Source organism: Melampsora larici-populina (assembly GCF_000204055.1).
Source record: "Melampsora larici-populina 98AG31 unplaced genomic scaffold MELLAscaffold_9, whole genome shotgun sequence".
NCBI classification, from domain to species: domain Eukaryota; kingdom Fungi; phylum Basidiomycota; class Pucciniomycetes; order Pucciniales; family Melampsoraceae; genus Melampsora; species Melampsora laricis-populina.
The window spans coordinates 633,164-650,516 of record NW_006768773.1 but is presented as its reverse complement, the minus strand read 5'-3'; the positions used below and the strand labels follow the sequence as shown (position 1 = coordinate 650,516).

Genomic DNA, 17,353 nt, shown 5'->3' with positions numbered 1-17,353 from the left:
AAATAAATACGCTCAAAAGGCTTGCTATTTAAAAAGATTTCGGGGCTCTTTATCAAAAATCCAAAGTATTTTGACATCAGCTTCATTTCAATGAATGAACAATTGAAGGTTCGAGAAAAAATATTCACCACATATATTACTCTGTAAACACCTGTCATGATATCATTTTCCACAGCGCTTGTAAAGCTGTCCTTTTTCAAATTCACAGCGGTGATATTCCATCTCTTTTTCTCAGTAACCTTAGATCAAAACATTACATTAATAAGTAAAGTATAGTAACATGATGGGCTCCGATGATGATTATGGAATATGTATCACTTACCTGATTGTCACCCAAAGCATCCAGCGGATTTAACACAATAAGCGTGGCCTTTGACTCTATTGCAAACAAATCCAGAAACATCTCTGCAACTCGAGTCTTTCCATAGCCAGTGCCCGCCAGTATAAATGTATCACGCCCCGCGACCAAAGCCACAACTGCTTCTACTTGTAGCTCTTTAGCTTTGCATTTATATCTTTTCAAATGATTGTCCTCAATTAGCTTCCTCAATTCTTCCTCGGTCAAGGCCAGGACCCAGTCTGGAAGAACAACCTTTGCATGAGTTTGCTTAGGAACTGCATCCGAAGGCAAATAAGCGAGGACTTCAGTAGGTCGTCGATTATTTTGTACATGTTTCGCGGGTGTCAGATTGTTTCTAGCTGAGCTACGAAGAGTATCTCTTCTTCCTTCAGGCTCGAAAGCAGGCGAATCGATGGTGACCATTGAAAAGCAACGTCGACACGCCGTGAGTTGATCGGTTGGGTAACTTGAGAACCGGGCTGAAAGCTTGATTTTTCGTATGCTTTTCAAAAGCTTGAGCCAGAACCAATCCCTCCCTTGAAACTTTTGCACCGTGTCTCACAGACAAACGAGTCTGTCTCTCTCTCTCGTAATCAAAACGACGCTCTCTCTCCCTCCCTCTTACTCCTTGATCGCCTCTCTCTTTTGACATGGTTCTCTCTCTTTTGCCATCGTCCAAAACCTTTTGGGCATCTTTCGGATTCAACCGCCTCCGCAGTGGTACAATCGACTTCAAAAATTGTTACAGATTTCAATCTGATGATTGAAGGAAAAGAATCATATTAACCAATGTGATCATGTTGATGAGACTATGTACAGGATGTGCGAGAATTTTTTGGTCTGTTCAGATTTTTCAACAAAGCAATGATGAAGGTAATAATGTAGGTCCAGTTTCAAATGTTTGAAAATCTGGATTTTGGGAATCTACTCAGGCTGAAACAACTCGATAAGTCGTAAGTCCCTCCTCCGCAGGCTCCGGAGGACGCCTGCGAGGAGGAGGGACTTAGTTAAGTTAGGAGCCCCACAGCCTCAAAGCCATAGAGTTGTATCACATAGCTACCGAGATACAAACTAAAACAGTCCTTCAGCGTGTACGGGTTTTGTCTGTGAAGCACTATGTACCAACTAAGAGTCGGAGCGATAAAAATTGATTATTAGACTGAATAAATTATAAGCCAAGATCACTCTTGGCCTGATTATTTTTTTGCTTAGCAAGACATCTTTGCACCGGCACCTTGAGATTCATTGATCTGACTTGTATCTGGTCCTATTGGGCCACCGTCAGATCCATGTCTTTTGCTTACTTTCAACCTTATAGGCAAAGTCCAATTTGGTGATACCATCAATAAGTTTTCAACCAAGCCTGCTTCGAGCAAAAAGCAACTCAGTAGTCGTGATTTGCTGGTATGCAAAAGCAAGTCATCGTTAACGTAATTCATTTCACAAGTATGAAGGATGTGATAGATGTTCCACGTGATATACAAGTCCATTTCTAGAATAGCGGAGTTTGAAGTAATGCAAGCTATTGTCTGGAAAGATATACGAAAATAAGTTAACATGGAAAGGTTGTGCGATGGGTTGGAAGACAAAGCACTTAAAACATAGAATGTAAGGAAGGGTCTTGGTGTTCATACAAATATTGAACAAGTGAACGAGGGTAGCCGGCTGGCTAGAGTGCACGTAGGCTGAACATACATCGAAAGCGAAGGTGTTGCAAGATTCTCATCTATCTCGCCCAATTCATGACACGGAAATAGGACACTTGATTAAGTAGCCTCACTTAGTGCGGAAGAAGTTTTCTCAGCCGAACTATGATCAGTCATCTGACTAATATACCCTATACCAGAAGCGTTGTATTTGTTATACTCTTGATACATTCTGTCCCTGAGCTTGATCCCGTCTTCATCTGGTGTCGAAGTTGAATTTGTAGGTAGCACCTGACACGCTAGCATCCGCTTACTTGAGGCCAGCCTGTGGCCCATTACACTAAGTAAAATGTTAGCCCGCCAAGACTAAGTAGCAAATCAGACAAATTTGTCTCACATGTTAGCAACCACAGACGCCACCAACCCAAGCGTCTTGAATTCAAAGGAAAATTTAATGAAGGGTAGACAGATATCAGTATTGGTTTTCTGCCTCAATCACCTTGTTTTGCAGAAAGGAGTACTTACCAATTCAGGAACGATCACCGATGCCGATGAAAGCAAAAGCTTAGCATCAGAGGTGGCACAAAACTGCGTTTACGATGGAAGAATCTCGTCAGATCGCAAGTCTTGTTTGAGCAGTAGGTTCTGAGGTACATTTACTGACCGTCCAGATAAACACTGGGAGATAAGAGCTTTGCCATATCAAGATAAAAAATGCTTCGATGAAGATAGATTTAACCTCTTCTTGGTAGATTTTTCTTGTGCGGCGCGCAGGATTGGTGTCCATCCCTAGCGATCTTCCGTTTTGCTCTAAAGCTTGATGGTGTTTATAAGTCAAGAAGACAAAGATGATAAACGTCTGTAAAAGATTGCTTTGGTCAGAGTCCAATAGTTTGACATTTTGATCCATGTTATAGCATAGTCAGCTCAAGAATATAAAAACAAACAATTATCAATGTAAAATCGAGTGTTCCAAAGACGCGGTGGGTTCGCTTGAATGCTACTGCAAGTTTATGCTAGTTTGACAAAAACCAAGATGAACAGAGCTCAATTCAGAATATCAGACCAAAGATATAACGTCAAGACTCACATAAAGAAGTGGAAATTTTGCTAAAGGGTCTAGTATTGGGTTCAGTGTATTCCACGAAAAATTCTTAGCTTCCGACGAAGAAGCAGCAATTCTGAGTCCATCCGCTACTTTATCAAGAATGTCCAGAATTCGATTATCGGCGAGATAAACCGGAATATATAAGGCTGGTAAACCTATGTATTGTGATCATCAGAGCTTTCAGTATCTGACTTTGAGATTGTGGATGATTTGGAAAGAGACCCACCTATAAGGATTGAAACGCCAAAGATGATAAAACTTCCATTGAGTGTGTTTGTTACCCACTTAGGCATTCCACAATGAGCAGCCGCGTGATCTTCCCTAAACGTGGGATCCCACATTGCGCGGACGCGGTTGGAAATGGTTCCCCACATGACACCCCTGTAGTTTGGTAAATGTCAGTAAGATCAAACACCCAGCTAAAACTGCATTTCAAGCTCATTAAGATCAAGCGGACCAAAACATAAATCCACATATAGGATACCGGTACCATTCGAGAAGAAGTTTGCCGCGGATTGGAATTTCATTGATATCAGTATATAATTGGCAAGACATGTCGACAATGCTGACTGTGTGCATAATGATAATCAGTGGCATCTTCTTCTTATGTATCAACTAGGTCATGCTACTGACGCCCGGCATATGTAGCAGTTCCAATCGATTCCCACAACACTCGATCAGGCTTGAGAAGACCACCTAAAGCAAAAATATTCACCTCATTAATGAATGGCCGTGGGTTTTGTTAAGATATGATATCCAAACTAAGAGGATCATTAAAAATATGTCTCACTTTTCGATCTTTTTATGAACCAGTAGCTTCCCGTCTGTATATGTTTCTTGAAAACCCATAGCGACAGAAACAACGAGCTTAATACGTGAGGTGAATAAGGCAGGCGATTTTTGAGAAACACAAATCTTGAGTGTACTGGTGATCGAAAGGAATAGAGAACGTACGTGACATGCGTTAAGAGCAATACCATCAGCACATAAGACATCCACCTTGGATTACACTGTTCGATTCGAGTCAGTTTTTTGCCGTTTGATATAGTTCAGAGTATAGTATATATGTTTTCCACAAGAGAAAGCGTGTATATTGAAATCGTCAGGAAGATTCGGACAGCACACCAATGCTTGGACGAGACTCTTACCGCCGAAGCATTCTTGTAGAGAAAGGGGATCAGGGCATCGTAGACATTGATGTTGGGTGGAAGTGCCGCTATGAAGGCTGAGATCCCTGCGCCGGAGTGCACCTGTGTGGAACAGAAGAAAACGCACGAGGGCTGAACACCTTTGAAAAGTAGGTCAAGTTTTAACAAATATCTTACAGTCGCTTGGCTCATTGTAATGATTGTGAAGTGAAAGTCAGATGAAGGTGCCAGTGAAAAAATAATCGAGTATCTGGAAAGAGGGATGGAGATACTCCAGTACCTCAAACTCAACACCTGCATGACTCCCTGTCTTTTCATTCCCTGGAGCAGCAGGATCTCCGCGTGGTAAGTTTGGTCGAGGTCTGTGGCTGGACAATTGCAGGCGGAAGCGTGAATTATCTTCTTATGAAATTGCAGGCCGTGCAGTGTTCCAATTTTGTAGCTGTGAAGGATTGTAAAGCTGAAGAGAAGTCACGGCTGTATACGGCTGATGACCGCGGAAATCGAGCGATCAAGGATGCAAGTCAGAACCGGTCTCATCCTTGTGCTAGTAATCCCGGTTACCCTGATATATAATCACCTGGGGGAACGGTGCCTATACCTTGACTCCCATGTTTTGAGATGCCCCCGAAAATCTTCCACATGATTTCTCTTGCATTCAACCAACTGGACAAATCAAGTCAAGTTACGCAAGTGGAATTGACGCGGTCAGCTTGATCAAAGGTCAATGTCCATCGCCACTTTGGTCCATTGACATCTTGGGGTGAAATTTGCAAATCGAGCGCCCACAAGATACATCAAAAAGTGGAGGATGCGTTTCGATCTAGAATCAAATCCACAAAGTTTACAAACATGGGTCGGCCGTTCGCAAAAGGTTAGGCACGAGAGCTCTGAAGAAACAAGTGGATTTTTGATTCAACTTCAGTGATACATGTATGTAAGCGCCCTCGCAATCCTTTTTCGCATTATGGCACTCTGCTGGATCTTTATTGAGCTGTCCAATTTTCAGCTGCCGCCATAGAGACCCTGAGATGGACATGCATCTAGCACCGCAACACGCTACATACAACCCCGGACTTGTTTGTAAGAGAGTCGAGTTGCTAGATGATGTTCTGTTGAATCAAGCTTATCATCTACCTCGTCCCTATGATTGACATCATCCTAGGCAGCAACATTCATGCACTAGTCATTTCTTGACTTCTTCGAAAATGCGCCGAGGCAAAGATGTTGGCTGTGCAGAAGAATGATCGCAGAATGGACACGTGCTTTTTTGTTAGGGAAGGCTTCTAGGTACACAACAAACTCGGCGGGTTGCATAGAAAGACATGTGGATGGATAGCATTTCCAGCATCTACCAGACTGGCTTACACTCAAATCAATCGTACATCTCCATTTTCTAGTAAGCTCTTGATTGTTCGATACCGGACAAAGTGTCTTGAGTTTTGGGCTAACATTAGCCTTTCGGAACTGCAGAATTTGAGAGATTGATTTCAAGGCTGGGTTAGTAAGATGGATTACTCCGCAAGAAAAACAATCTCAGACTAACGTGGCAAGTTGAACCGGGCCACATGTCCTTCGAGCAATGACGAAGACTGCATTGTCCAGGTCAGGTTTGACAACTGTGAGGTTAACGAAAATCAAAGATCGAGGTGCGTTAAGATACGGAAAGGACCGGGACTATTTTCGATAATCGGGAAAACAATGCGACGCATGAAGTCAGAAGAAGTGATATCTTAACTCATGTGCTCTTCCATTGCGCGATATTTGGCAGGTAATCCTTCGAGAACTGAGCTGAAAAGCAAATTATGGACTAGTGTCTGCTCTCTAATTTTGCATGAAGTCGATAATGAAGGGAATATCATCAGTCACTGGTGCTATCTAGTATATTCTAGCTGTTGAGATGCATCGGAGGCGTGTGATAGACCCGGGAAAGCGAAATTTCACCAACCTTGTGCAGTACTCAATATCCACTTGGCTCAACTTCGCTCGCGCATCGGGGTCTGAGAGATAATAGTCGAAGTATTTATCCAGCTGAAAATCGAATTGATGAATTGTAACAATGAGTACATCTGCTACCTGGTTGCAAAGGAAACATTAAAATAGAGCTAACCTTGAACATTCGACACCGAGCGTAAGCTTTACACACATATCTCATCTGTTCGATCTCAGTCTCGATCAGTGTAAGTCTGAAATGTTCGTCACTCGAGAGTCCATCCGGAGACGCCAACAAGACTTCTAATGCTTCAGACTGGAGTACATCTCAATAACGCGCCGGTGATTGTATACATGAGTGTTGATCCAACCTGTTGTTTTATGCGGTCTAAAACTGTCTCCAAAAAAGGCTCCTGGTGCATCAAGACCTCGGGTGCAAGTCTCTCGTTTGACCAGTGTCGAATCAATTCTTCGGTCAAGCTTTCAGGAGGAATGATAGAGTCTTCAGCTGGTTCATCCGTTAAACCCAGAGCCTCATCGGTAATAGCTGATTCATCAGTATTGATAATGGGGTGTCGGGATGAGGATGATGGTTCTTCGTCAAAGAAAGATGTCGAAGGTCGATTGGACATTGTTCTTGGTCGTTTGCATGATCTTTGTATCTGAGGTTGGCTTTAGGGCAACATGGTCGCTTTCCATCATCCGAGATCAAATCTTGGAAGTCTGAATATGTAACTTAACGTGTTAAAATTTAAGATCCTAAGATTACCCTCCCTTCATAGCCCCTCATCCAAGAGATATGGATTGTCGTCTCAAGCATCTCAGACTCTACTCACATAATACAACTTGACATCAGCATGATGCCATGATCCAGCTTCAAAGGTTTACATCCAAACTGGGCACTTTTTCGATGAGTGTCTTCCATGAACCTCTGGTACTTTTCATCCACATCACCACAACAACCTCCATAAGACCTTGGATTGTTCTTCTTGCCTGCACAAATATGATGAAGAAGATGTGGAGATGTTTTTCTCTCCTTACAATCAGGACTACAGACACAGATACGGGAAGATGGGACTGCAGGTTGTTTCACTAGGTAGTTGAGAAATGTCTTCCATTTGAGAAACCACAACCTCACATGCCTTGAAGTTGTGGTCATCACCTGAGAGGGGCTCAAAAGACTTGAATAAGACTCTCCCATATTTATCTTCCAATAATCCTGAGGATCTGTGATTTGATATTGGCATTGTTAGATCTGAGGGTGTTCAGGAGTGCATATATTGATGAGAGGTGTGGAGGGTCAATCAAAGGTGAGCTAAATTTGTGCACAGAGGGGTGGACCATGCATATTGTACACCAACTAAACATGTCCTTACAAGCAGATTTGTGTCAATGTAGTGCAACTGCCATGAGTTTTCAGATCTCCAAATTTGCACATTGGACAACAATTGCAAGGTGAGGCTAAAAATGTTCCCTGGCTTTTGCTTCTGGTTTTTTGGGGAGATCCTGTGAGCTTGTATGAGCCAAATGTGTGGCCAGGTCAGGCAGTGAGATTATGATTGTGCACTCAAAGACAGGATGGGTGAATTATGTGTGGGACAAATTCACATGAAATATGAAGTATGAATTAATTTGAACCTTTTGAAGCTCAATGAACTTTTCCAAAACCAAGATTGTGATTGCTCTCATGCACACAATGGAAAGGCATCTCCACGGCAGTGGAAAAATCAGCCAGGTGCATTTCCATCCCTGGTCCACTGTTTGTGTTACACTCAAGTGGCTTAGAGAAGCTTAACCATCAGAATTCACCTCTGATATACAGTGGTTGTCAGGTCATTTATTCTTATTTGAGCCCCAACTGGCCCAACATACATAATGAAATAGCTGTAACTAGGGGTTCTATTTTTTATAGAATAAGCCAGATCACACACTGTTGTGGTATTATACCTTGTAACACAATGCCAATTGCACTTTTATGCAGCATGGCAACAGGTGAGATCAACCCTGATTAAAACACTGCATGCCCAATAAGTACCCTACTGCCCATTAAGAGACCGCAGATCCTGATTTCTTGAACACACCCGGTCCCCACCATGATCCTCATATCTGCCTGACATGGATTGTGCTTTCAGCTTCTGTGTAAGATTGAATTTCAAGGCTACAACTAGACTTCCATTGGAGGCCCACCACCCTCACATGTTTTGATCCATAGAATCTTGGTGGTACCAATTCTCCACCACTCACATAATACTGCACTATGGGAAATCCCCAACCTGTCATCATCTTGAGTATTGTCATGCAGAAATTTTCATCCATGAGTTTCTCCCAACAAACTAGCCCAGTCTTTTGTCAATTCCAACATAAACACCTTGTAGGCTCTGATTATGGGTTGGTATCTCAATCAAGACCTGTAGCTTGCACCCATGCCACACAGCCTTGAATAAAATGGGTTGAGTTTTCAGAATGTGACAGAGCAGAAACTGTTAGAGGGAAGGGTAGCCCCCCTGTAGATCACTTCTCTGGTAAAGATGCTGGGAATAATGCTATGCATGACAAGCTGTCTGGAATGCTCACAGTTTGCCCCACAATAGAATAATTGGGATCTTACTGCTATGGCTCTTTGGGATCATACTGCTATGGCTATGACCCCAGTGCAACAGCGACAGGGTTCAAACCTGGTGGCATTTTTTTTTGTTTTGAGCATGTTTTTCTTTATATGTTCAATATGTTTTGCACAGTTTAGCCAAAAGCCTATGATAAGCTGTATTGTACATGTTGAAGCTGGTCAAGTGCTTCATCCACTGCAATGCAGACATACAAGGTCTTTTTTTTACGATGCACTGTACCAAAAAAGTGCCAATGCATGCATCACAGTACATTCACCCACCTCTACCAAATGTATAATTTCACAACAAATTTTTGGAATCCTAAGAAAATGTTCATAGGCAAAACCCACATTATGTTAGAATGTTCTTCTTCAACTTTGTCCTGGTATGGCAGCTTCAAACTGAGCAACTGTCATAATGGAATAGTAGGAGTATTCCCCTCCAAGTCCCATGTTCTTACTCCACATCCTGTTGTTGAATTTAGCTCACCTGTGCTAAAAGCAGATGAGGTATTACAGAGAACATCTTGTTGCAATCATATATATTCATTGCCAGTAAAATTCAAAGTGATGGTATCAGATAAGTAACATTGTTTATTGGATGTTTATTGGAAGCTGCAAGACAAGCAGGGAATCTGTTATCTACACCAACATCTTGCTTTTCTAACCACTCTGTATGATGTTGTGCAGGGTGGCATCAATCAGAAAAAATACAGCCCAGATAGCCAACATTTCCTCAATACAATTGAATTAAGATCCAAGCCAGGATTTTCCTTACCAACAAATTGCCCACACAAGTCCTGCAATCAAGTGATAACATGCATACAAGACATCCAGTTGGTACCAGGTCCTTGCACCAAACCCCATCCTGCCCCAGGAACCAAGGTGAAATTCTGCACATTCAGTAAGATATTCCTGTGGGTAGCATCAATGTTGTCCCAAGCTCTGGTCTTGACCAGCTATTACATCTTGTGCTTGATATGAGAGGACACCACTGAAACAGTGAACACAAGTGTCAAGAAGTACCTGAAAGCCCCTATTGAGCATGGGCACTTCTGCTATTTGAACATTGGAGATGGATAGCCTCCTTTATTGCCACAACTCAAATTAACACAAGTCAAACATTGGTCTTCTTTCCAAAATATTGATTGATATATCTATTTGGTCCTTGATGTGATCCAATCAGGGATAATCCTGATTTTGCAATGAGAGGCTATCCTGACATCAATACCAATCATGATGAATGTGACATAAAATAATGTCACCAGGTATCAAGCCAGAGAAGTGATTAGCTTTGAATGGCCCTTTGACTATTGTTGAAAGGTGAATGATCTAGATGTCTGTTTGTAGACAGGTTTGCAAGAGTGCAATTACAACAGTCTTATTTTGATGATGTAAACTTCATTTCTGTTCTAGTCTACAACATGATATATTTGTGACGGGTTGGTACTTTATCGATCAGTATTGGACAATGTGGGAGAAATCTTGAAAACTACTACTGCGCCGACACGCGCGATGCGTTCCACAACTAGTCCAGCACGTTGAGCAGTTTGAAAGAATAGATGATCACCTTCTGTTCTGGGTCGATAGGCGAGAAGAGTGGAGACATTTTGACGTGTCCCAAAGAGTCGAAGGATAGTCTCGAGGAAGACAGCCTGGTTCTCAGGATTATAAAGCACATCATTAGCCAAGATGAGCGATTTTTTTGAATCGACTGCTGGGAATGGTATAGAAGTTCCCCAAGTGTAAGGTATGGTTTCGATTTCAATAGCGGTGTCTTTCGACAGCGCTTGTTTGGTTCTGTCGACATTGGGTGCCAGGCTGGTAGATATGACCTCCTCCAGGTCAGTAAGAATGACACGGCACCGCAAGCTCTCGCGCCTGTCAAGGATTCGAGCAGCCGTAAGGCCGGCAAGACCACATCCAGCTCCGAGCTCTATGACTTCGAGATCAAATGTTTTTTCGCAGTTTGACCTGATTTCTCCAATCACCAATTGCGGTTCTGTGGAGATCAGCCAAGCCATGATCAGAGAGCAATCCCAGATATGATTGCCACCTATCCCTGAGCCAGAAGTCCCGTTTGGACATTCTGTTATTCGAATCGGCGGAATCAGATTGTTGGTGAAGTAAAACAAACGTTCTACATGTCGGACTGGAGAAAAGAATGCATGAGACTACATGAAGGCAATTTCTTTCTGGATATATTGTGTACTTTACTTTTATCTGAAGAATGCTTGGACGACTTTCGTGTGGGTGATGATAATTCAAAGGGATTTGTACGAAGCGGGAGAGCATGAATCGATTGATGATGATCAGGAAGACCCATGAAGGTCAGTAAGGAGGCGAATGAAAAATGCTGGCAAGATGTAGGAGGTGAATGTTGATCGATGAGAGAGATTGGAGTAAAGCGGAGTGCACCTCGAAGGCTATTGACATTAGGTATCGAATGAATCGATATACTGAAAGTCGAAGTGGGCTGAGTGAGGTTGAATTGGAAGGCACATTTTTGAGCTTGATGACCGTGGTCGATTGATTTATCTTTCTTATTCTGGAGTAAGATTACACTCATCAGGCCTCTCCTGGAATCATCTTCTTGATCGTCTTCTTCGTTGGATAAGATCAAATCCAACTTGACTGTTCCCAGGCGTCAAAGTCAGAGTTCGGAAACGACCGCGTCGTTAAATTGTTGATTTTATCACTGACAATTAAGGCCAGCAGATGGTAAGTGTGAAACGACTTGACCGAGATCGCTTGTGACAGAGATAATAAGTTCAAAGGGTGAGTGAAGACATATGATTTGAGGCGGTGACCGAATGAGGTTCAAACGAAAAAGTTCAGCAGGTTCTGAGCAATTTATGATTTCTCCCATCTTTCTTCTGTCGACAGCTTTGAGCATCAGCAGCGGAGCCCGGCAGACTTAACCAAGTCCCTTGCCAAAGGTCCGAGGTTCGAGCGGGGAGTTTACCCAGGGCTGCGGCCCGGTCCTTCTCCGAGACAAGGCCAGGGGCCGATCTGACCCGGGGCACCTCAGAGAGCACTCGAATCGCCTCGAGGGCCGAGGCACAGTATACAGTCAAACCCAATCAAAGGGACTGCAACCCCTCTTGGTCTCAAGGTTGATCATGTGATGAACGAGTTGCACTTCGGGTTGTTATGCACATGTCGCGTTCTCTGATTAGTAAAGGACTATGATGTCATAGGATTACATGATCTTTCTTTTCTTATTCTATTTATATCAGCTGTGAAGTTGGTTATTGTTTCTCTTTTCTTTATCGAAACAATTTGTTATTATTGTCACCATTTGTTATAAGAAATACTTTTCATCTGAGATTCTTAAATACAACATTAAGGCTTAGGAATACTTTTCATTTGAGATTCCGGATTCTTATAATTGCGTAATTATAAAGAATTCTTAAATACAAGCCAGGTCATTACATTTTGTTTCGATCTTACTATCACTCTTACATCAGTTCACCTGATTTCAATAAAACAAGCGTCATATCAGATCATCTGATATCAACTCAATAAAAACTTCCTCATCGTGCTGGTAGCACAATAATTTCGAACTAAGTAGTTCAAAATTTAAAAGACTCGGATGAATTGAAAAATTCAAAACAAGTCGCGTTCAACATATTTCTCTTTTGATAAAATATTCCGAAATTTTTTGCATTTTACCTCTTCTTTTCTTTTTCTCCCTAACTCTTCAAGTCGAGTTCTTTCCAGAATGTCCATAAATTTATCCAACGACGAATCCATGAATGAGACCCCTTGGTCGGACAGTGTGGAATCAATGAATGAAGACACCTCTGCGACTCCGCGTCAAACTCCACGCGGCTCTCCTTCACCTCAGATCCCTCCTCATCAGATGCGTCAGCGTCGTCGTTCGTTTTCGACTGAAACTAGTGCTTCAGGGGTGTCAACTACCAGCACTGCTTCTGAAATTCAAAGCCTTACGGAAGGTCTTCGTTCATTACAGGAAACTGTTGCCAATTCTTACTCGCAAATGTCCGTTATTACTGACCGTCTAGATCGTCTTTCAATGAACTCTCCAATGTACGCACAGTTTAGCCAGCCTCAGCCCAGATTCGAGCATAACCAGCCGCGTTTTGGAAACGATACTACTCAGCCCCCTAGAACTCGCATGCGGCAAAATTATCAAGCTCGTGCCGCGACGCAAAGTTATGCTAACTCTCGCCCATCTTCTTATTTTTCGGCTCAAGCGGCCCCTTCAGCTCAAGCCGCGCCAGTTCCTCCTGCAGCTAACGACAGTCGCAGACAAGCGACTTCGCCTGCTCCTCCTCTTAATCACCCGGGTGCTCCGAATCCAGCTAGACCAGCAGCTCAAGCCCCGGAAATTAACCTTCAGCCTGCGGAGGCTCAACAGCGTCGTGCTACTCCGGCAGCTTCTAATCGAGGCGTTGGGGGAGCTCCCCCTCCTAACCCACCTCCTCGTGATCTGTTCAGCGACGAACGGGACGAGTCCGAAGCTACGGTGGTTTATTCTGACCCAGCTCCTATTCGTGGTCTTTATTTTCCAGGTGAACCAACGGAACTTCGCGACTTCCTGATGGAAATCCGGGAAGCTATGAGGTCGGTCGATTATAGGTTCTTGAACGACGTTAGAGGTGAACAACGTCGTATCAATTGGGTGGCACAGCGCTTCAAAACTCGTGATGCTCGCGGTGTCACAACTTCTTCAACTGCTTTGGCCTGGTTTCGAGGGTTGCTGGCGACTAACGCTCACTCGCAGGGAATTTGGAGCGAATATGCGGATTTGAAGGCTTTTGATTATCTTATCGGTGAACTTTCTAGTTTGGAAGCTTTTTATGGTGCTATGATTGATGAGTTCCGGGATGTCAACTCGGTTCGAAATGCTAACGAAGCTTTGCAGAACCTCAAGCAGCGCAACCAGCCGTTGCCAGACTTCAATTCTGCGTTTCGAATCACTGCAGCGAATACTAGCCTCAGCATTGACTCTCAGATGGAGTTGTATCGAACTAACCTTAATCCAGCTATTAGCAGTATTGCGGTTTTTATCCCAGGATGGGTTGCCTGTACGACTCTTGATGAGAAGATGCGCATAGGTTCTACGGCGGCTGCTATGGCAAACGAATGCTCTCAAATAGCAGGCCATCCGTTCAATACGAGAAACATGCACTATCGTGCTCCTCCCCCTCAAGCTGCTGTGCGACAAGCTCCTGTTGTTTGTGTTCCCGTTCCTATTGATCCAAATTCTATGCAAATTGATGCGGTGGGTACCAAGGAGTACTCCTCGGATGAGAAGAGAGTGTGGTCTGCCGTAAAGAAGATATGTTGGGGACAATTCTGGTGTTTCAATTGTTCAGGTCCTTTTTCGACTTCCCATCGTACTAGTCGCGACTGTCCTCATCCAGAGGCTTCTTATGAAGAACGTCTCAAGTTTATTAAGCAGCATCGCCCCTCAACCGATGTGGCACCAGTTCAAGTTTACCAACCTATTGCGGCTGCTTCGTCATCTCGTGTGATCGATGCTCCTTTGGGCAGAAATTGGGCTGACGCGATGAGTCAAGAGGCAAATGACGCATTACAGGAGATGACGGATGAGTGGATTGATCATGAATTGGAGTTACAAGGCATAGACATGGCATTGAACGCGGTACGTATTGCGCCGATTCCTTCTTTTTCTTCTCGCTTTTGTGTTCCTTTGAATCTGGTTTTGGGATCCTCGAGTGTTACGGTCCGTGCTTTGATAGACACTGGTGCCATGGACTCTTTTGTCCATAAGCGTGTTGTTCGCAGTCATGAATTGTTCACTAATTCCTTACCTACACCTTTGACATGTTCGGGTTTTGATGGTACACCAGGAGGCGACTTAGTCACTCATTCGTGGTTAGGGATTGGACATTTGACGAATGGATTGGAAGTTTCTGATAGCTTGGTTTTAGATTTGAAAGTGAACAATATTGGTTGTTACGACGTGATTTTAGGTCTTCCATGGCTTGATAAGAACCGTGCTGTTATTCACTGTAGCTCCGCCGGAAGAGGTGTTGAGATTGGTGCTTTAACTCTTATGTGTGATAATGAAGATATAGATGATTCTCCTGAACGAAATGAAGTTCGCCAATTTGTTCCGAAATGCTTTCTTGATTTTGAGGATGTTTTTCTGCCGCAAGTCACTTCCTTACCTCCGCATCGTAAGCATGACGTCGTTATAAATTTGAAGGAAGGATGTGAACCGCCAACCAGCCGCGCTTATGACCTGTCCGCTGCGGATGAGGCTGAGCTTAAAGCTTGGGTCGACGATCAGTTGAAGAAGGGTTTTATCCGCTTATCTTCTTCCCCTGCTTCCGCTCCGGCTTTTCTCGCGAAAAGTGCTGGACGCAAGAATCGTCCTTGTATTGACTATCGAGGTCTTAATAAAGTCACAGTGAGGGACAGTTATCCCATTCCTCTCGTTAAATCACTCTTGAGCCGAGTTCGGGGATGCAAGAGGTTTGCTAAGATCGATCTGAAGGCAGCCTTTAACTTGCTTCGAATAGCTAAAGGTCACAAATGGAAGACTGCTTTTCGAGCGCCGGGTGGGTTATATGAATCCCTAGTGTTGCCATTTGGTCTTGCGAATGGACCGGCAGTTTTTCAGCGCTTCATTCAATATGTGCTGCATGAATACCTTGACGTTTTTTGTTTTGTTTACTTGGACGACATTTTAATCTTTTCAAAAGACGACAAGGAGCACGAAGATCATATTCGCAAGATCCTCCTTAAGCTGCGCGAAAATAACCTGCAAGCTTCCCCCACTAAGTGTGAGTTCTTCAAAGAGGAGGTTGTATTCTTGGGTTTTGTAGTTTTGACTACAGGTCTTAAGATGGATCCAGCGAAATTGGCAACCATCAAGGAATGGCTGTATCCTTCAAACCTGGCGGAATTACGAAGGTTTTTGGGTTTTACTAATTTCTATCGACGCTTCATTGCGCGTTTTTCTGCTGAAGTGGCGCGTTTGACTGACCTGACTAAGAATGGGGTTAATGTCGAGCAAGGGCTGAGTCAGCCGGACACTCGTTCTTGTTTCAACTCTTTGATCGCAGCCTTCACTTCTGCTCCGTTCTTGAAGCATTTCGATTTTGATCAACGGCGAGTATTGCAGGTGGATGCAAGCGCATATGCTTTCTCAGCTATCCTTTCTCAGCCTGGCGAAGGTGGCAAGTTAGTTCCGGTTTGCTACTATTCAAAGAAATTGACACCGGCGGAGGCTCTTTGGCAAACACACGACCAGGAATTAGGTGCCATCGTGGCGGCTTTCAAGGAATGGAGGTCGTGGCTTATGGGTTTGAATGAACAGATCGTTGTATTTTCTGACCATGCTAACCTTAGGTACTTTATGGAAGGGCGTTCTTTGACCCCACGCCAATCGCGTTGGGCAGCCTTTTTATCTGCGTTCAACTTCGTCATTCTGCACACGCCTGGTAGACTGAACCCAGCTGATCCAGCTTCATGAAGGCCGGATTTCACCACTGTAACCGCTCCGGAGGCATTGGTTTTGTTTAAATCAGTCTCAGGGGTACCTATCGACGCGATTCACTTATCATCGGACGGCGTCGGTTACGATGTATCTTTTGCGGAACCAACCTGCGAGGCTTTGTCGGAAATCAAGTCAAGCTATCAGTCCCCCAATTTTCCAACTGTGCCTAAGGACGAAGGTTTGGTCTTCATCGACAATGCATGGTGGTTTAAGGGTAGGATTTTCGTACCTTCCCATTTGAGAGAAGGGATTTTAAAGCTCTACCATTCTAAGCCTTTGTCAGGGCATTGGGGTGTGGCTAAAACTTTGGATTTATTAAGCAGGACTTTTGGTTGGAGGAATATGAGGTTGGACGTTTTATCGTTTACTAGGAAGTGTCACAGCTGTCAGAAGGTGAACAGAGATTTGCGCCCACGTCAGGGTGAAATGATTGCTCTACCAATACCGGATCGGCCTTGGTCTACGATCGGTGTGGACTTCATTGTGAAATTACCTAAGTCTCATGATTTCGATTCCATTATGGTTGTGGTCGACCATCTGTCCAAGTTCACGCATTTCATTCCTGCAAAGGAGACTTGGTCAGCCGTGGAGCTCGCTGATGCTTTTGTCGAGAACGTTTTTCGGCTGCACGGGCTGCCAGATAAAATAGTTTCGGACAGAGGAGCCGTGTTTGTCAGTGCCTTCTGGACAGCGGTAAGTAAACGTCTACAGATTTCGCCCTCCCCCTCTACGGCGTTCCATCCTCAGACGGATGGGCAGGTAGAGCGACTGAATGCAGTGCTTGAGGATTACTTGAGGCATTTTGTCGAAGAAAACCAATCGGATTGGAAGAGCTGGCTTGCATTAGCGGAGTTTGCTAATAATAACTCAATATCATCTTCGACAGGTTTTTCTCCATTTTTTGCAAATTATGGTTATCATCCTCGATTCAATTCTGTTACTCATGCGTCCAGTGTTCCCAAAGCAAATGACTTTGTGGGTCATATGCAACGCATTCAATCTCAATTGCAGGTTACTTTGGCGGAGGCAAAGGAGAGGCAAGCGCGGTTTTACAACAAAGGTAAGCGAATTACTGT

General features: G+C 43.8%; 3 protein-coding genes across 3 annotated transcripts; all 3 read right to left on the bottom strand.

Annotated features, from left to right (window-relative positions):
* Positions 1-1,077: 1,077 nt before the first annotated feature.
* On the bottom strand, positions 1,078-4,541 carry MELLADRAFT_71280 (uncharacterized protein; the record flags this gene model as incomplete). Its single annotated transcript, XM_007407366.1, has 12 exons — positions 1,078-2,326; positions 2,384-2,418; positions 2,512-2,574; positions 2,651-2,845; positions 2,934-3,002; positions 3,077-3,249; positions 3,321-3,475; positions 3,552-3,663; positions 3,728-3,790; positions 3,885-4,104; positions 4,243-4,344; positions 4,420-4,541. The coding sequence occupies 12 exons, from the start codon at positions 4,432-4,434 to the stop codon at positions 2,107-2,109; spliced, it is 1,422 nt and encodes a 473-aa protein (XP_007407428.1).
* A 578-nt stretch (positions 4,542-5,119) lies between these two features.
* On the bottom strand, positions 5,120-6,833 carry MELLADRAFT_71277 (uncharacterized protein; the record flags this gene model as incomplete). The annotated part of the gene is made up of 7 exons (XM_007407365.1): positions 5,120-5,473; positions 5,611-5,709; positions 5,789-5,861; positions 5,981-6,066; positions 6,191-6,273; positions 6,353-6,490; positions 6,546-6,833. The coding sequence occupies 6 exons, from the start codon at positions 6,804-6,806 to the stop codon at positions 5,613-5,615; spliced, it is 738 nt and encodes a 245-aa protein (XP_007407427.1).
* A 3,397-nt stretch (positions 6,834-10,230) lies between these two features.
* MELLADRAFT_61296 (uncharacterized protein) lies at positions 10,231-10,803 on the bottom strand (the record flags this gene model as incomplete). Its single annotated transcript, XM_007407364.1, has 1 exon — positions 10,231-10,803. One exon carries the CDS (start codon positions 10,801-10,803, stop codon positions 10,231-10,233), a length of 573 nt encoding a protein of 190 aa, XP_007407426.1.
* Positions 10,804-17,353: the final 6,550 nt, after the last annotated feature.